Raw genomic sequence first — 20,597 nt, 5'->3', positions numbered from 1 at the left:
GAAAGTCTGAAACCAGATAAAGGAAAGTTTATGCATGCACTGTCTATGTGTACTATGTAAACTATACATTTCCATTTCCCAGCCATTCAGTTGCACAAAACATAAATGAATAATAATAATAATTTGGGGAACCCCCAAAATAATTTCGCGACCCCCCGAGGGGTCGCAACCGGAACCGAACCCCTATGTTGAGAACCCCTGGCCTAGAGTATCGTGTGTGCCAGGATATTTGGAAAGAAGCGAAGGTTAATTATTCCACTGCCCAAGGACTAAAGAGCCACATTTGCTGGTCCAAACAGCATGGCCGGATTAACCATATAGCCTAATAGGCTATTCGATAGGCCTACAGCTCTTTTTTCTTGTAAATTGTAACAGTATAACAGAGTATTGGTTTTTAATTAATAATGGAATTATGTATAGGCTGTTGCCTGTTGCTGGCTAGCCTGGCTGCTACTAATTGCAACCACCAATTATAGTTGCACTTGCCACTGTTTCATGAATGAAATAGTTCATTCCTTCAAAGGGACAATTAGCCTATATACACTCAAATGCTATTAATCATCAAAAATGTCAATGGCGACAAGTAACTACTACCTACAACCATATTTATGTAAATCATAATAATAATCGGATTAATCCTTTTTGCAGGGGGGGGGGGGGGTGTATTCTGTGCTCATGTGATCAGAAGCGTTGCCATGTCCGCTTATTATAAGCGACTTTGGGCTTGTCATTCTGTGATGTTGCTTGCAAATATACATTTTCTGGCCTTGTTTCTAAAGCAGTGGTGCATCTGTAATAAATACTTCAATCAATAAATCAAATCAAATCAAAATCAAATCATTATCAAATCAATATAAATTAATGTTTAAAGGGCGATGGGCTCGCTTCTTTTGTGCTTGTTATTCCACAGACTCTGGCAACAGCGGGTTTGTGTTGACCTGCGTCACTGTAATCCGAAACTGTGGTGAAGAAGGAGAAGAACACACAGCCTGCTGTACGGAAGAACAGAGACAGGTCGCAGATCGGGGGAATATAATCTTCATAATATAAACGCATATGAACAGCAGTTATTAGCCATGGTTAAGGTCACGTTCAACTCGTCCTTAGGGCAGAAAGAGCCCGTGAAGAAGCCGCTAGACTCCGATGAGGCTCTGATCCCCACAGAGACGGTGAGTTTTTTTTTTGCTTCGATCTTTTCCCACTTGCAAATGTTCCCCTACCGTGCAGAAATAATAACACGTTAATTACGTTGTAATTATAGTATTATCGTCGATCGACCGCGCCGTGCAAATCATTATGCAATTATTATTTCTATATTAAAGCAGCATTTGTGCATTTTGTCCCCCTATAGCTCCTCTTCTTTTTAATGTTATTATCGTCGGGGATTTTGTGACATTTTAATGCAACGTTATTAATGCACGGCCTGCCTTGTTGAAAAATGTTTGTTTTTTTGTCAGTATTCGTTGTTGATAAACTGTTCAAGTGTAAAAGTGTATTTATATAAAAGTGTTTGCTTTGCAAGAAGAGCTTGCAAAAGAAGTGTGTGCGCGTGCGTGTGTGAGTGAGAGTGAAAATGGCTGACATGAGGAAGCGAACGAGACCACTGGGTTTTTTGTAACGCTCAATAGTACGGCGCGGTGTAGCCTGTCAAAAATAACAGCTCTGCAAGCTCACTGCGCGTCGCGATACGACGTGCTGTGCGCTTGTAGATCTGTTAAGTTTGACCCCGAGCGGCGCGCGCACACGCACGCGCGCACACACACACACCAAGAGGAATCCTGGTGACTGGTTACAAGAGCACTGCACATGATACAATGTAACACACACACACACACACACACACACACACACACACACACACACACACACACACACACACACACACAGTAGCCTACAACAAACAATCCCAGTTCTACAGTAACGGTACAAAGTCCTTTAATAATTTGACCGTGTTTTGCTCCAAGAAGTCATTGAGTTCCAGCTCATAATCATGCAAAGTAGGCTAAACCAGTGGTTCCCAAAGTGGGGTCCGGGGACCCCTAGGGGGTCCTTGAGGGAGTTCCAGGGGGTCCCTATAGCTAAATGAAATATAGTTAGGAACCAAATCGAACCCTTATCGGTCTTTAACTCAGAGAGTACACTCTCAGAGTTTTCAATTAACTTTGATTTTACAATATAAATTGGAGAGACAGAAATGCCATTGAATGGGGGACCATATAGCCTAGTTCAGGTCAAACCGGGGGCCCTTGAAATGAAAATGGTTGAGAATCACTGCTCAAATGGGGGTCCGCGGGCGAATGAGTGTCCATTTGGGGGACTCCTTGACACACTCGGAGCTAAGCTAAACAAAGCCCTTACTTTACTTAAAGTTGATTAAATCAAAATGCCATTTTTTTTCACCTGTGATCAGTTCACTTAACCCAATGGCCTTATATATCGGTGAATAAGAATGGGATGACGTATGCATTGCTAATCAGGTGACACTGGAGGATAAGGATGTTGTGTTCAATGCGAACATTCTTTTTTTTTTTGTTGCAACATTCCTTCCCGTTGAACCGATGCGGTTTCCTCCCAAAGCTGGTTCACTCACACAATGTTTTGCAAAGGACAGGCGTTTTGAGAAGAAAGTGTGTTTTTGTGTGTGTGTGTGTGTGTGTGTGTGCGGTCACCAACATGTCCGTACACGGACAAATGTGCCTGTGGCAATTTTTTTTACACGTCATTATAATCATGTTCATATTTTTAATGTCAGTCTCCAGGTTTTCTTCAAAATACACCGATTTACTACGACACTATATATTCCCCCTCAGAAGCAAAGATTTTAGTTAAAAACGAGTTGAGGAACATTTTCACGTTTAAAAAAAAAATAGCAGATCTACTATTTTTCAACAGCTAAAGTTTAAAATAATGGTACTTAAAAAAAACCACCAAATGGGGTTCCCCTTTCTGGATGGGATAAGTACCGTAACAGTGACAGTGTCATTATTGGGTAAGCTATACTATTGTTCTCTTTGCAACTCTTCTGATGTGATCATTTTAGAGCTGGGACTCGATTAAAAAAATTAATCTAATTAATCAGAGGCTTTGTAGTTAATTAATCTAGATGAATCGCATTTTAATCGCATATCAATATTCAACCTGAGAACGGCGAGAAACCTTTTTTTTCATGTGTTCTGTGTTGCCTAGAACTGGAGGTCTGAAAAAAATGTAGTAACAGTAACAAGTACATCTCAGTGACATCACAAAGCTGTACTTACTTCATATTGTTACTGTTTTTTGTCAGACCTCCAGTTCTAGGCAACACAAAAAATATTATTTCCAGTTTTCAGTACTATAGAAAGGCGCCCAGTGAGAAACGTTCCGCGGTGAAAAAAAGGTGCGATCAATTTATCTGTAGTTAATCGCGATTAATTTTGCTGTAGTTAATTAATCGCAATTAGTCCCGGCCTACATTGTTTGTTGCCTGTAGAGTTCATGCTTAACCCATTGATTAAGACCTGAGGACGATTATACAAATGCCTTCTAAAATCCTAAATCGTTATGTTGCCACATCAGTGGGGCTCAAACCTTTTCATGTCAAGGATCCCCCAAAACTATATACAGTATGTATTTATTTGGCCGTGGAGTGGAAACATAGTGTCGGAGGAACGCCCAGAAACAAACAAAAAAAAACAACCGTTGTTTAAAAAATATATTCAAAGATTTGCACAAATGTTCACGTTTTTTTAAAGAATCGTGACACACACTTTGATCTTGAACTTGTAAGCTGCTCTGGAGGTTTTCCTCAACAGAGTGACATGCTGAGACACAGGGCATAACAGCTCCAACTCAAATGGAATGTTTGTCAAATAATTGATAATTTTCCTGTGAGCAAGTTTAAAACATCATATAATATGGTCATGTTCAACAGATTAATTTTCTACATCTCAGGAGTCGGCTATATCCTGCCTTCATCATCACTGATGGATAATAGCCGACACCTCGGTCCATGTAGAAAATAAATCCGTTGAAAATGAGTTCTCAATATAAAAGTGAAATGTCAACATTGACAATTGAGGTTGCTCGTTTATATCGTTACAAAAACAGGGCCTTGAGAATGTCTGCCTATGTCTGCCTATGCCTAAAATTCTAAGCACATTTTGGGCATTGACCCATTCTCGGCTGGAACCCCTTTTGGTGTTAGCATTATGTTATGCTTTAGCTATTGATAAATAGAAGATCTACAAGCTACGAGCTTGTAGGTCTGCTATTTTAGAAAATCAAAAGAACGACTGACACAGACACATAGCTTTTTCAGAAAACTGTCAGGATGTAGAAGACATTTTTTTTTAGAATCTGATTCTCAGGTCAGAATGGGATAACATACATTCAGGGTACAGTATGTTTTTAGTGTTGCCGTACAGTCCGTGCCAGCCGATGTACTTTGACGAACCAAAATTAAACAAACGCACCCAGAATTCAGGTTATTTTTAGCTGCGCTTACCGTTGGGGTCTGAATGTGGTGAAAACGCTTCATTCACACACTCGGCATATGCTTTGGATAGCATACAGTACATGAGCATACAGTACATGAGTGTACATGGGCTGTTTAGAATGTATCTTTTTTTCTAAATAAATGGCTTCTAAATCAGACAGTTTTCTGAAAACACAATTTTTCTATATCAGTGGTTCTCAAACTATTTCATGTCAAGGACCCCCCCCCCCAAAATGATATGTAATTGGCCCGCCGACCCCCATCTTTTCTCTGAAAGAATATATTCAAAATATTCAATGATTTGTACCACATTTTCACGACTTTTCAAAAAAAGTATAATATAATGCTTACAACACCAAAAAGGGTTCCCGTCCTGAATGGGTTGGAGAAGGAAAAAAAAAACCCTGTTATTCCTTTCCTTCCGTACATTTCCGTCTTTGGTTTCTGAACAGTTCTTCGAAGAGGACACAGAATTGCTGTCTCACGGTGTCAGTCACCATAATGGCAGCAGGATGTTAAATTCACCATTCCTCTGTAGGAGAAAGAAAGGGTCACCGTCACCATTTCTCTCTGTAAAAGAAGGGAGTGCTACCATTGCATCATACATCTTCTGCAGACTGAACGCTAACTTGGTAAACATTTTTTATCCCCTTTACAGGAATTAACAGTCTTTTTTAATCGTTCTATGAAATATTTAAAAAAAATATGTTATTATATCCATTTACATGAGATCAGGCACGTGCAGAGAGTGTTAGAGAGGCAGGGGCTTTAATCCCAAAAGAGGATTTTTTTTGGGACAAATAGCGAAAATGGCAGATCTACAAGCTCTCAACGCGTCGCAGCGTGACGCGTTGAGAGCAATGCTGGCCTTCAAGTATGGCATGGAAAGGAGAGGAGGGCATTTGCCCTTCCATTCACCATGTAGTATAAATGCTGTATTCGTGGTCTGGAGAGGGCAAGTTGACAGTTTGTTTTACAGACGGGTAAAAAGGTCTATGTGTGCACGTAGGTCCCTGCATGAGATGTGAATGAGGTCAGATCAGTCGGTTAGAATTCACACTCACACTTTGATGTTGGGGGGAAACAGAGAAGCTGCTATACTGCTGTGATCATCCTGGAAACCTAAAGTAGAGCGAAGCGGGGACCCGGGAGCTTTTGAGGTGGACATATGAAGCGTGTTGGAGCGAGATTAGAAAGTAATCTATGGGATAAGGAGCTCCTCTGCGCTGTGATGTGTCCCACAGGACGGAGTCCAAAAAAGAACATAATAAAAGTGCTTGAGAGAAAGAGAGAAGCCTCTTATGACCTTGGCTCTCTCTCCCCCTCTCTCTCTCTCTCTCTCTCTCTCTGCAAACGGACTGCTAATGAAATAGCGGAAATAGTGGTAGAACGCTCTCAAAAGCAAAAGTTCAGCATTCCGGCTATACAGAGGTGATTAGTTCGACACAAAAAAAGTGAGTCAAGAGTGAAACCGAAAGAGAAAGTCAGAGTGACCTAGCCGTGACAGACTGAGATGTAATTTCATTATGTTCGTAACATATTTAGTAACCTCGGCGATGACGTTAAAACCATTCAGGACGGGAACCCCTTTTAGTGTTTGAAGCATCATGTTATACTTTGCCTATTGAAAAATGGCAGATCAAGCTCGTAGCGTGGCACTCGGTGAAAAAATCGTGAAAGTGTGCCGCAAATCTTTGAATATCATATTATTCTTTCACAGCAAATGTTTTGAGTTCAAATCTCGGGAGGTCCCTGGGACAACATATTTTCAGATGGGGGTCGGCGGTCAATTACAAATAGTTCTTCGGGTCCTTGACATAAAAAACCTTGAGAACCACTGACTGAAACACAGCAAGGGTACCGGCTGGCCTGCGGACCGGTACGATTGGATTCTGCCCTCCCTCCAGAAAACATAAGCTTTTTCAGAAAACTGTCATGATTTCAGATTTAGAAGACATTTCTAGAATCTGTTCTCAGGTCTAAATGGGTTAAGACCAATAATAATAATAATAATAATAATAATACATTTATCAGCTACTGGAGTAGAGTGGATGTGTTTACCCACAACAACACACATTTGGGTGTTTTCAGTCACTGTTTGTTTGGGTAGACGGGCATGTTTGTGGGCCTACGAAACACTGTGAAAACCCCAACACTGCCAGAGGGTGCAAACACCCCCATGCTACTCAAGTGGCCGCCGTCGAAATAATGGGACATGACTTTGTTTGTATTGTTTTGTTGTAAATAAAATAGTTCACGGCACATTGCCACGGGCTGTGTTGTGAGCTTGTAGATCGCCTAGATACTTGTTTACATTTGTCCCCAGAATAAGGGATCAAAGTGGTTGAGAATCAGACCATAAATTATGCGTAATTGCCGGTACAGATGTCATAATGCTTTTTAATGGCCGATTACACAATCACAAGAAAATAAGAAAACAACCCTCTCAGTAGCAGCCTGTACACAATCACACCCGTAACACCACATAATGGTGTAAAACGATCCCTGGGTCGGCGGTTCGAATCCCGGCTCCTCCTGTCCCACATGTCGAAGTGTCCTTGGGCAAGACACTGAACCCTACGTTGCCTCCAATAAGTCGGTCGGTGTGAGCTTGCCACCATCGGTGTGTGAATGTGGGAAGTGAGGACGCTGGCGTCGACTGTTCGCCGCTTCACCTCCCAAATGTATGAATGAATGAACCATTGTAAAGCGCTTTGAGCTCTTGGGAAAGTGCTATAAAAATGCAATTCATTCATTATAACGTCCTTGAGTGTATTAAACGCCGACAGCTAAACCGAGGTAAAAATATGAATACAGATTGAGTTTTACAGTCATGAAGAGAGTCATTGTGTTGTCCACCTCTGTTTACAGCATTAGTTCCCAAACTTTTTCATGTGAAAATATAAACATCTGAAAATATCATAGTTCATAGTGCGGCACTATGAGCTTGTAGATCTGCCATTGTTCAATAATTAAAGTATAACATGATGCTTAAAACGCCAAAAGGGGTTCCCCGGCCTGAATGAGTTAAAGTTTGAATAATTAAAATTTTAAAATCTCCATAGAATAATTACTATAAGAAGATAATCGACACATTCCGGTTCAAAGTACATACTCTGGAAGAACCCGTTGACCAGAACCAGAACCCGTTGACCAGAACCAGAACCCACCAGAACCTGTTGACCAGAACCCGTTAACCAGAGCGAGACCACAGAAAACCTGATCTTAAATGGTGCCGTCTTTGTAAACAAGACACTTCAGAGTGACGCCGGGGCTGGGCTGGTCACCCGCTATAGTTGAATTAATATTCCACAGAGGTGTCTCTCTGCTCTTTGATTCCCGGCGCTGGGAGGGACTCAGCCCGTTTGGGTGCTTTATGGAGCGTCAGTTTGTTGTTTGGAGACAGACAGACAGACAGACAGACAGACAGACAGACATCACTCACCACCAGTGTTGATTTCGTCGACTTAAAACCAGGGCGGAAAATGTCCGTCGACTATACCTTTAGAGAATATGAAAAAGAGAGATTTAAAAAAATAAATAAAGATCAATTATTTTAAAAGGTTTTAGTGATAGAATAATTTCCAAATAAAAACAATCGCTATAGTTGCATTCCTAGAAGAACTAATCCATCCAAGTAGAGACGCATTAGAGGAAGGGTGAAAGGTCAAATGCTAGGAGGAAGGATTAGCGTCTAGGGCAGTGTGCATATGGAACAATGTTACATAAACATAAAGCATGTCCATATAGGACACACACACACACACACACACACACACACACACGCTCCTGAGCACTTACAGTATATTCTCCAAAAACAAAACAAGTTACATTTTTTTTAGCCTGCTTGTTTCTTATAATAGCCAGTCTACAATCTCACGACGCATCGATGCATGGTGAGCTCACCGTGTAGATTACTTTTTTTGCACGCCCAGAAGAAAAGTCCCTGAGGAAGGTCTTCACGAGGCTTCATTAAACCCTTCTCTTATACCGTGAGCGAGTTGGCAGAGATGTTTCGTTTATATTGTTGATCTGGGGCGGGTCGCGGCAGAGATTTGTATGAATATATATGAGGATGTCAATCCAATTATACATAATTAACTTTTATTTAATTTGACGTGTGTGTGTGTGTGTATGTGTGTGTGTGTGCTTCCAGGACCTGGAGGAGTGCAGGCCGGTGTACCGCCACCAGTCCAGGCTGTGGTGCTGGTGTATGTTTCTGGGACTCGGCCTCATGTTGACAGGTGTGGTGGTGGGCGGAGCCTACCTGTACAGGTCTTACATGCTGCAGGTGAGCAAATCATTGGTTGAGCTTCCCCCCCCCCCCCCCCCTCCTCTTCATATTACAGACATTAACGTTTACCGTTTAACCCATTTTGACCTGGGAACGATTCTGCAAATCCTCTTCTTCTACATCCTGACTGTTTTCTGAAAAAGCTATGTTTCTATGTCAGTCGTTCTTCGATTTTTCAAAAATGGCAGACCTACGAGTGGCGCGCTACGAGCTTGTAGATCTGCTGTTTTTCAATCGCTAAAGCATAGCATAATGCTAACACCAAAAGGGGCTCCCGCCCCCAAAATGGGTTAACGTTTACTGTTTAATAGGTAACATTCTCATCTAAAAAAGGGACCCCAGCAAACGATGCTTTATTTTGTCGTTTTCTATGGACACCGTTCTCGTGTAAAGCCGGGGGCCCTAGTTTGCACCATAGACGCACTCGGGAGGCAATGAGGCAAACTGGAGCCTGGGAATTCAGTGGAATGCATCGCAGTCGATGAGCGCTGGTCGGGCGGACCTTTGTCAGGTCATCGGTTCTGGACAATAAAAGAAGAGATATTAGATAGATAGATAGATTTTATCAAAGTAACTGAGCACTAAGTGAGTGGGCAGTATTCGCTCTGGCAGATTCATCAGGTTTCTTGGCTTAACAGCAATGCCAGGAGGTCACTCTGAGCTCTTTTAGTTACTGATAGGGATGCAGCCCGAACATCGGGTCCATTACACACCCGGTTTGGCAACAGCCGAAGCTTTAACGATCTTAAATCCCTTTATTTTAGATCGTTATTTTTGTAATAGTACAACACAAACATTACAGAGACGTTAATTGTCACTGTACAATTACTTTAAAACAGTCGTCATGTTGCACACATGCCTAAAATAGCTCCTATTTGCTAACCTGACGCTGCCAGATCCAAAAAGCTTGCTACACAAATTTGTTTCACAGCTTATTTGGATCTGGGATCGCGGAAGCAAATTCGATGACGGGGCTGTTCCTTTTTTTCAAGATACATGGTAGATGATTGGATGGGAGCGTCTGTCTATCACCGTGTGGGCGTGCAAACACAACCAATCATATCGACCTATTTGCGCCGTCCTCGTTGAAAACGATGTATTTCAAACTCTCCAGGCTGCATGAACACACAGCTTAACCATTTCTGGGCGGAAACCCCTTTTGGTGTTTTAAGCGCCATTATGTTGTACTTTTAGCTATTGAAAGGTAGTAGATCAGGGGTTTAAAATGGGTTACAAAATTGTGGGATAAAAATTATAAAAAGAAAAAAGTTGCAGATCTACAAGCTAATACCGTGGCACCGAGTGCCGCGCTACGAGCTTGTAGGTCTGCTATTTTTGAAAAATCATGAAAATGTGGCGCAAATCTATAATTTATATTCTTTCAGAGCGAGCGGTTTTAACTATCTTTTTTGCTTTTTTTGGGGGGGGGGGGGGGTCCCTGGAACAACATATTTTCAGATGGGGGGTGGCGGCCAAATATGTATATTTTTGGGGGTCCTTGACATGAAAATGTTTGAGAACGACTGACATAGAAACATGAATTTTTCAAGAAAACTGTCAGGATTTAGAAGACATTTGTAGAATCGTCCTCGGGTCTAAATGGGTTTTTAAACTCTATAGGGCTGTATTTTGCGTGTCTTAAGTACCAGGTCTTATTACCTAACTTGAGTAAACTATGCGTGATCAGTGCTCTTTGGCCACTCAGACAGAATAGCCAAATGGCATTGATCACGCCTCCAGGTCTTTAGTTTACTCAAGTTAGGTAATAAGACCTGGTACTTAAGACACTCAAAATACAGCCCTATGGCTCTGGTCACTCCTCTGGGTGAACCAGGAAGGCCAGGTGTACCAGGTGTACTGCTGGCTTAGGGTAACGATGTATTTCCAAATCCAGCTCGTCACTGTCCTGGGCTGCATGAACAACAGTGCTCAGTTTTCTGTCTTAAAAGCTCTGTCTTAGGGCCGATTCATACTCCTATTTTAGAGCCGAATAAAAGTCGGTTCGGCTCTGTAGAGCCTACAATTTGGCGCGACGCGCTACCGCGCGGCGCCGCCTAGGAAATATAACTGGTTCTATTGTAGGGCTGTCAGTTCACCTCTATAATCCAATTCGAATTTCATTGCTTCATTATTTGTAATTTTCGAATATATTCGAATATTTACATTGTTTATTTTAGCTCATATTTAGCCTATAATAATACACGTGGCTGGCATGTCTTGTGAGTTTTGGGAAGTGCAAGGTTTTTGACAGGTCTGCCTGCTGTGGACATTGAAACCCTGACCATTACACACGGGCAGACGCAACGATAAAGTCTATCATTCATTGTGAAGCCAGCAACAGGTTGATGCAAACAGACGTGTACAGTAGCTGCTCCAAATGATATTAGCATTCGTCTGTGTCTGCCCGTGTAAACGCAGCATTGTCCCCCCGCTGCGGAGAGGACCGTTGCCCCGTCGGCTAGAATGCTGTCGGAAAAAAGGCCGCCTCCCGTGTACCATAGTGTTATTAAGGAGGACTCCTTGGCGTTAAACTAATGTTAGCTCCCATGCTAACTAGTTGCTACCCTCGTCAGAAACAACACCACACAGATCGGGTGGAAGATGCTGATACCACTTTGCTTGTGCCCGTGGATGGGAAATGAGATTTAAAAGGCTATAGAAGCGTGGATGAAAGGCAAGCACAGATGTGCAATAAAGTTGTGTCATGAGACTGTATTATGATTTTCGTTCTACCGGCGATTTCTGTCTGTGTAGTATACTAGACGTATCTATGCATGTGTTACAAGGGTTTGCGTGTCTGTGATTAAAAGAGTTACAGCCAGTAAGCCCGCCCACCCTGTAGACTGTCTCTGATTGGCTTACCCTGAAATCTGGCCCTACGTTAGCCAATCATTGACCTCTTCTGCGACGTGACCGGACGTGCACCTTTTCACATGCAGTGGAAGCGGCCGTGGAGATTTCACAGCGGTAGATTCGTTACTCAATACATTTAGTGAGCGGATAAAATAACATAAAACAAAATAAATATATTAAATAGAATTAATAAATGATAAAAGCTCCATTCGAATGGCAATTTTAGCTTTCGAATATATATATATTTTTTAATATTCGAATTTCTTTCATATTATGAAATTCGTTCTGACAGCACTATTCTATTGGCGCGCCAGGCGAGGCGCCAGCGCGCGTCGTCGGACGCCGCCGGCGTGCGATAGGTTCATTGAAAATAACGGAGGCGGCTGTTTTGACGCGCGGCGGTCGCAGACGGTGTGTGATGGGCTTTAACTCTCTTGTCCCTCGGGGGTCAACCAGGAGGGCCAGGTGTACTTCTGCGGGGTGGACTACCGCGAGGAGGACTACATGGTGGAGGAGACGGAGGTGATGGAGGAGTACCCGGGGCTGCCGGCGCGCCTCCGCCACATCAAGGAGAGCATCCGCATCCTCGAGGAGGACGGCGTGGAGATGATCAACGTCCCGGTGCCCGAGTTCAGCGACGGCGACCCCGCCGACATCGTGCACGACTTCAACCGGGTGAGGAGAGAGAGAGAGAGATAGTGTGTTCTTTATTTTGGCTCGGTATATCGTGACTGTCGTCCGATAACGTGAGTTATTGGTGTCGGTACATCTCTAGTTATTTCAGTGATTCTCTAATGTTTTGGAGTCCCCATAACTCTGAGAGTGACTTTTAATGCTGCTGCTAACGGTAACAAGACTACTCGCCCCGTTTCTGTTTTCCTCCCAGAATTGAAGCATGTACAAATATAATTTAAGTCTGTTATTTATAATTTAAATCTGTTCACAGAAGTTGTTGTAGGATATGTGGGGATTATCTGACGAGGTACCATTTGAGTGGGCAAAACCTTACATATACTAAATAATACTAAATTGTTTTTGGGTCAATATAAGTAAAACAATATAGCCTTTCCACAGGAGTATCTTTTTATATTTTTCCAAAAAGAATACAAACAGCCAATAGCATATTACAAAGTTATCCCCCTCACTGGTGAAAATTCCAGGAGGAAAAACGGGCAAGCACCGGGGCGAGTAGTCCAGTATTCCTGCTAACACACTGGTCTTTAAGCTAATGCTAACACACTGGTCTAAGCTAATGCTAACACACTGGTCTAAGCTATAATGCTAACACACTGGTCTAAGCTTAATTGTTCAAGTTGATGTGTGCATTAATACTAGTTTAGCTTTTAGCGGCAGCATTAAGAGTTTAGGTTCATTTGGAAAATGTAGTGCATTTTGAGGTTTATTTCGATTGCATTAAAACACGATTGACAAGTCACATGGATTAAACATGTGTTTACTGCAGTCATACCTTTTCAAGATGGTGAGGTTGAGAACTGAACAATGAGTTATAAGCAAAAAAAGACCAATTAAATAACTACGAGGGGACAGCCGGACAGGCATAGCAGGCACACCATTTTATATTTATTTAGACACAGGAGAAAGGCTCTGGTAGGATTTAATCTGTTTCCTTAACCCATTCTGGGCGGGAACCCCCTTTTGTTGTTTTAAGCATTATGTTATACTTTAGCTATTGAAAAATAGCAGATCTACAAGCTCATAGCGCATAGATCTGCTATTTTCAAGGGCCTCTGGGGTCATGGAAAAACACTAGACATAATTAATACATTGTTAATGAATAATTAACTAGGTTTACATTATAGTACAGTTTAGAAAATGCTTTACAGCGACGCACAGTTTATAGAAAGAAACCTGTTGCAGTTTTTCTCTTTTGACCCGACGGCAGCAAAAATAAAAGGAAGTGTGTTATATGCAATATAACCCCAGCGTTCCTATCTGTGTGAGCAAACACAGTGAATCTCTCGCTCTGTGGAGAATTGCAGAGTCACCGGTACACAAACCAGCCCAGTATTGTCAGCTGCTATAATAAATAATAAATTGTTTTCATTACTTTCGTGAATGGAGAAAGGAGAATGTATTTCCTCAACAAATATTTGTCGGTAGAGCGCTTGCCCTTTGGATTTGTTCCCATGCACCGACAGCTAAGGCAGTGTTGATTTCCTCGACTAAAACTAAGACAAAAAATGTTCTGATGACGCAAAATAAATGGAAACTAAGCTATGATGACTAAGGCTAAATATACTGAAAATTTCGTCAACAAATAAACTAGACTAAAATGTTAGGACTATAGTGGACAAGAGATTCAGTACAAGTAATTTTACACTTGGGTGCATGCTGAAAATGGCAGATCTACAAGCTCACAACGCGTCGCAGCGCTTCACGCTGTGAGCTTGTAGATAGGCTACTTTCAGCAAGTGTAAAAACAGTCATGTTATGACGGCATCAAGGCCCGCCAAAATACATTTTAATCGACTAAATCAACTATAGATTTAGTCGACTAAAACTAGACTAACACTAAAATATTTTCACGATTTTTCAAAAATAGCAGACCTACAAGCTCGTAGCGCGCCAATCTGCTATTTTTCAATAGCTAAATTATAACAATGTTTAAAACACCAAAAGGGGTTCCCACCCAAAATGGGATAAACCACTCTGACCCAAAGTTACCCGGCAGGTCAGTTGGTAATCTGTTGTAATGTCGTTTAAAAAGTCATTGTTTATGAATACCTGTTTAGTTTTCTCCATCAACAAACTTGTACAACTAATATGCTGACTCTTATTGTTGGTGACTGGGACATAAAATGTAACGTTGCGTTTCATTTCACTTCCTGCCATTCTTTGACTTTGGAGAGCAGAACAGGGCATGTTTTTAATAACAGATCCCAGAACAGGGCATGTGTCTAATAACAGATCCCAGAACAGGGCATGTGTTTAATAACAGATCCCAGAACAGGGCATGTGTTCTGAGAGTGCTGACGCCTGTATCTATCTCTCTCTCTCTCTCTCTCTCCAAGTCTGGAATTAAGAACAGGGCAGTACATAATAGTCCAAAAGAAGGCTACAGTAATAAACTGGGACCTCTGTATGTGTGAATACTGTACTCTAGGTGTGGGACGATTCACTTACATCTCGATACCTAGGGTGCCGGTTTGATTTCTATTGCGATTCCTAAATATATTGCAATTTTTTAGAACATTTTAAAGCAGTTCTAAACAATATAGTCCATGGCAAGTTCAATCGTACACTTCAATGCATCCTGAATCTCTCTCTCTCTCTCTCCCTCTCTCAGAGGCTCACAGCCTATCTGGACCTGCTCCTGAACAAGTGCTACATCATTCCTCTGAACACCTCCATCGTCATGCCTCCCAAGGACTTTGTGGAGCTGCTCGTCAACATCAAGGTAATTAGCATAGTGAAATATATCCGCCGACTATCAAACTGTGGAAAGTGTGGGAGTTTGACAGTTTGCGGCACGAGGTTATTAAAAGTATGGGTGATATTCTGCCCCAGTCATACTGATCTGATATTGATCCTGCATTTATTTTTATAGAACTCTTTCTTTAGGGTAGTAGGTACTAGTAGCTATACCTGCCAAAGTTGTACTTTGTTCTGGTATCAAATAATAATGTCTTGTATAGTAATCCAGGATGGTACCCACCACAGTTAAAAACGTGTACCTTTTGGTCTGGTTTCTATTTCTAATAACTGTATATAATATTGTTCTCCAGACTGGTACCTACCCAATACAGTTAAAACCTGTACCTTTGGTCTGTTTTATAATAATAGTATCTATTGTTATCCAGACTGGTACCTACCCAACACAGTTAAAACCTGTACCTTTGGTCTGGTTTCTAATAATAATAATAATAATAATAGTATCTATTGTTATCCAGACTGGTACCTACCCAACACAGTTAAAACCTGTACCCTTGGTCTGGTTTCTATTCTAATAATAATTGTCTCTATTGTTCTCCAGGCTGGTACCTACCCAACACAGTTAAAACCTGTACCTTTGGTCTGGTTTCTATTCTAATAATAATTGTCTCTATTGTTCTCCATGCTGGTACCTACCCAACACAGTTAAAACCTGTACCCTTGGTCTGGTTTATAATAATACTTGTCTCCATTGTTCTCCAGGCTGGTACCTACCCAACACAGTTAAAACCTGTACCTTTGGTCTGGTTTCTAATAATAATAATAATAATTGTCTCCATTGTTCTCCAGGCTGGTACCTACCCAACACAGTTAAAACCTGTACCCTTGGTCTGGTTTATAATAATAATTGTCTCCATTGTTCTCCAGGCTGGTACCTACCCAACACAGTTAAAACCTGTACCCTTGGTCTGGTTTCTATTCTAATAATAATTGTCTCCATTGTTCTCCAGGCTGGTACCTACCTGCCTCAGTCGTACCTGATCCATGAGCAGATGGTGGTGACGGAGCGCCTGGACAACATCGAGGACCTGGGCTTCTTCATCTACAGCCTGTGTCAGGGACGAGACACCTACAAGCTGGAGCGCCGCGCCACCTTCCTAGGTTAGAGCTACTGCCATCAACTTTTCAGATCCGAGAGAGATAGAGATAGAGAGAATGGGCTCTGTGTGTGTGTGTGCACGCGCCATTTTGGAAAATAAATTGGGGCCATGTCCCTACTTCATCGGTGTTATACTGATGATACTAATGAAGGCTCTGTTCCATTCTGGTCAAACAGAGTCAGCGTAACCCATCTAGTACAGGAAGTGCATCAAAAAAGAAGCTCCGGGGTGCCAGAGTAGTCTGATCGCTTTTACTCTGAAAGCCATGAACCGGAAACACTTTCTTAAAAAAGTTGACTTGACAAAGTGACCTCACAATCCCCGATCATCTTAATATATTTATATACGCTCCAAAAAGCGTTCATATTTTGCGGGAGAGACGGATGAGGAGCAGAAATAAAGCGCCAGCATATCGATCCTTTCAACACCACGGAGAGCTACTGCCATCAACTTTTCAGATCCGAGAGAGATAGAGATAGAGAGAATGGGCTCTGTGTGTGTGTGTGCACGCGCCATTTTGGAAAATAAATTGGGGCCATGTCCCTACTTCATCGGTGTTATACTGATGATACTAATGAAGGCTCTGTTCCATTCTGGTCAAACAGAGTCAGCGTAACCCATCTAGTACAGGAAGTGCATCAAAAAAGAAGCTCCGGGGTGCCAGAGTAGTCTGATCGCTTTTACTCTGAAAGCCATGAACCGGAAACACTTTCTTAAAAAAGTTGACTTGACAAAGTGACCTCACAATCCCCGATCATCTTAATATATTTATATACGCTCCAAAAAGCGTTCATATTTTGCGGGAGAGACGGATGAGGAGCAGAAATAAAGCGCCAGCATATCGATCCTTTCAACACCACGGAGAGCGCCCTGGATCAGGAGATACGAGTCATTCTTTCCGCCGCGCTAACATGGGAGTCAATGACAAGCTAATAGTTGCACAGAGCGTTAGCATACGGCAAGCGAAAAGCGAAATGCCAAAAAAAAAATAGGAATAATTCTGAATATTGTTATCTCGCCCCGTGTCGTTTGGACGTCGCTAGGACGTCCACAGACGTCTAAGGCACCTCTCGGTTCCAATCCCTATGACGTTTCCAGACGTGATATGTACAGAATGTGTTGATACTAATGAAGGCTCTGTTCCATTCTGGTCAAACAGAGTCAGCGTTAATGATACTAATGAAGGCTCTGTTCCATTCTGGTCAGACAGAGTCAGCGTTAATGATACTAATGAAGGCTCTGTTCCATTCTGGTCAAACAGAGTCAGCGTTAATGATACTAATGAAGGCTCTGTTCCATTCTGGTCAGACAGAGTCAGCGTTAATGATACTAATGAAGGCTCTGTTCCATTCTGGTCAAACAGAGTCAGCGTTAATGATACTAATGAAGGCTCTGTTACATTCTGGTCAAACGGAGTCAGCGTCAATGATACTAATGAAGTTCCATTCTGGTTCAAACAGAGTCCGCGTTAATTATACTAATGAAGGCTCTGTTCCATTCTGGTCAAACTCAGAGTCAGCGTTAATGATACTAATGAAGGCTCTGTTTCATTCTGGTCAAACAGAGTCAGTGTTAATGATACTAATGAAGGCTCTGTTCCATTCTGGTCAAACAGAGTCAGCGTTAATGATACTAATGAAGGCTCTGTTCCATTCTGGTCAGACAGTCAGCCACGATAAATATTTTTTCAACTCAAATCTTTGCTTCTGCGGGAGGTCCCTGGAACAACATATTTTCAGATGGGGGGGCGGAGGCATATTACATATCATTTTTCGGGTCCTTGACATGAAATATTGAGCACCACTGACATAGAAGATTTAGAAGATTTTTTAAATTTTCGACGTCGGGCCTAAATGGGTTAAGGACCATCCTAACCTCTCTCTCTCTCTCCCTCTGTATCCTTCCTTCCAGGGATCCATAAGCGCGAGGCCCTCAACTGCCACAAGATCCGTCATTTTGAGAACACGTTTGTGGTGGAGACCCTCATCTGTGAGAATTAAGAGACGGGGAGAAACCTTCCAGACGTTGCATAGTTCTATTCTAATCCTTCTACTGAATCTCCTGTCCATCTAGATTCTCTGCATTCTGTTAAAGTACTGCTGTCACCTGAGCAATATGATGTGAAAGCTAATCTACCAATGTATATTTCACTGTGTAAAAGAAAAGACACAAACCTTTGCACAGGGGCAACTCTGATTGACATGCTAAAGGAACAGTTCAGGCGTTTTAAAGAGGCTGATTTGAGTGTCAAGTGGGGGTTCTTTTTAGTTCATTTAAAAACTAAGAAAAAGGTCCTACAACGGACAGGTGCGTCGGATTCCGAACTGAGAAGTAGAGAAAAAAAAGACCATCATGCCTGATGAAGGTCTGAAGTAGCCTGGATCCAGCCCAAAGACCCCGGCCCACTCTCTGAGTGGACTGTGTCTCTAGCTACAGTCTGATAACCAGGCCAGGTCTGAAGAGAGTTGCTCAATAAATGTAACTCCAGTGAAGATGGCGTGTGCGGGATTCTTTTCTCTCTACTTCTCAGTTCATTAAAAAAAAGAAGAAAAAAAAGCCAACTCTAGTGCAAGTCAATGGGGTCCAAAATCATTACTTATGTCAGTCTATAAGCTGATTTGTTGATGTCACTAGTTGGGAAAAACTCAAGTTAGTTAACAGGACATAAAAGTCCTCATGTCTGTCTTACAAGGCAAGGCTAATTTAACGGGTCTAGCGTAACAGAACCCAAACAATTAGAAACTAATTTAACAGACGGCTATATTATAAAACAGTTTGGAAGCCGTTTACGACGGCAGCTGATCAATTCTCGTAACAGTTGCCCCGCTTTCAATATCAATTATGTTTTGATGAACTGAAAGAAATTCACAAGGTCGCATCATAAGACTCCTAAGAAAATACTGAACTATTCCTGGAAAAGCCTTGTATTGTTTTTTGGTTTGTTTTCTATTTTGTGGGATATTTTCTATGTATCTATCTGCTCCTCTGGGGGTGAAATCATTATAATAAACACCTTTGAAGTGTTTTAACACTGAAACAGTCATAGATTACTACAATATTAATAACCATAGCTACAACATATTGTACTCGAGTAATGATATATTGTGAATATTGTGCATATTATGCATTCTTAGCATAGGGTCTGATTTTTGTTTTGTTTTTGCATAGGGCTCAATCTTAGGTTATTAATTATTTTTTTTTGTATCTGCTGTAACTAGTGCACTGCAGGGCGACTTTAGTAGCGTTTGTTTCGTCGACCGGAGGAGATCGAGTGACCTTTGTGAACGCTAAGCAAGGCCCCCGACCAACCAAACCGGCACTAACCTGTATATAGCTTGAATATAAAAAAACCAACGAGAGAAAGAAAGGAAAAATAAAAAACAATACATACCAATAACACAACAATAAATCTTAATAATTTTATTGTCTTTGTTCTCATGATTTTACAAATATGGTAACTTTTCTGCAATTCAACTTTGCAACTGTGCAACACAATGGCATTATGGACTGTTTTTTTTTTTTTTTTTTTGTCATGACATCCTGGAGGAAGGGGGGGGGGGGGGGAGGGGAGGGGGGTTGACTCCAGCAGGCAAGGAGCCCCATGTACTGTAGTATTTATTTCTAGAGTTATTTGTCATTAATACAGCGCGGTTATTTGTCCACTTGTTCTCAAAAACGCCCCGTCACAGAAAAGTTGGTTAACATGACTTTTTAAATAAACCCATTAAGAGCCGAGGCCGATTCTACAAATGCCTCCTAAAATCACTTTAAGTTAAGTTCTCAGACTTTTTTTTCTTTCTTGTGCCAAGGTACCACCACCACCATTGTGTATGGATTTTTACCGTAGATGACGCCCCCATCTGAAACAGGTTTTGTGCCAGGGACTTTTCAAAGATTAGCAGATGTACAAGCTCACCACGCGACTTCTGGTTTACCGGAACGGGGTTCAACTCCCTGCAGTGCCCTGCTCAATGTGTTGTATTTACCGGAAAAATTGCGGTGTTGCGGAGGATGAGAAACATTAGCAAATTGCGGAGTGTTTAAAAAAAGAAAAAATTGGCGTAGTATTGCGGAGGAATTGCGGAGTGTTGCGGAAAAATTGCGGAGTATTGCGGACGAATTGCGGAGTATTGCGCAGGAATTGCGGAATATTCCGGAGGAATTGCGGAAAATTGCGGGAAAAAAACGATAAGTAAAAGCGGAAATTGCGGAAATTACAGAAATTGGAAATTGCGGAAATTGCAAATTGCGGAAATTTGTGTGAGCTTGTATATCTGCTATCATTTGAAAAACACTTTAATGACAAACCTATTGCTTATAGGCCTACTGTGTGTGTGTGTATATATATATATACCTAAAATGAGGTGCTTTTAATGGGTTATTGTTATTATTAGAGGATGTTAAAGCTCTTCCTGTTCATGGC

The 20,597-nt window shown here is 41.7% G+C and overlaps 1 protein-coding gene across 1 annotated transcript; it reads left to right on the top strand.

The window, feature by feature from the left end:
* Positions 1–944: 944 nt before the first annotated feature.
* itm2ba (integral membrane protein 2Ba) lies at positions 945–19,597 on the top strand. Its single transcript, XM_080758733.1, has 6 exons — positions 945–1,169; positions 8,631–8,765; positions 12,078–12,296; positions 14,929–15,039; positions 16,025–16,175; positions 18,086–19,597. The coding sequence occupies exons 1-6, from the start codon at positions 1,077–1,079 to the stop codon at positions 18,172–18,174; spliced, it is 798 nt and encodes a 265-aa protein (XP_080614859.1). The 5' UTR covers positions 945–1,076; the 3' UTR covers positions 18,175–19,597.
* The last annotated feature ends 1,000 nt before the right edge of the window (positions 19,598–20,597 follow it).

The sequence above is a fragment of the Protomyctophum bolini genome, assembly GCF_963924005.1.
Source record: "Protomyctophum bolini genome assembly, chromosome: 24".
Lineage (NCBI taxonomy): Eukaryota > Metazoa > Chordata > Actinopteri > Myctophiformes > Myctophidae > Protomyctophum > Protomyctophum bolini.
The sequence above is the reverse complement of the archived record's forward strand: the minus strand, read 5'-3'. Positions and strand labels throughout refer to the sequence as shown.

Bases quoted from the DNA above. Each gene is read 5' to 3' on its own strand.
- itm2ba (XM_080758733.1), top strand. From the start codon at position 1,077: ATGGTTAAGGTCACGTTCAACTCGTCCTTAGGGCAGAAAGAGCCCGTG. The intron at 8,766-12,077 runs GTGAGCAAATCA...GGGGTCAACCAG, and splicing joins ACAGGTCTTACATGCTGCAG to GAGGGCCAGGTGTACTTCTG. The intron at 15,040-16,024 runs GTAATTAGCATA...ATTGTTCTCCAG, and splicing joins AGCTGCTCGTCAACATCAAG to GCTGGTACCTACCTGCCTCA.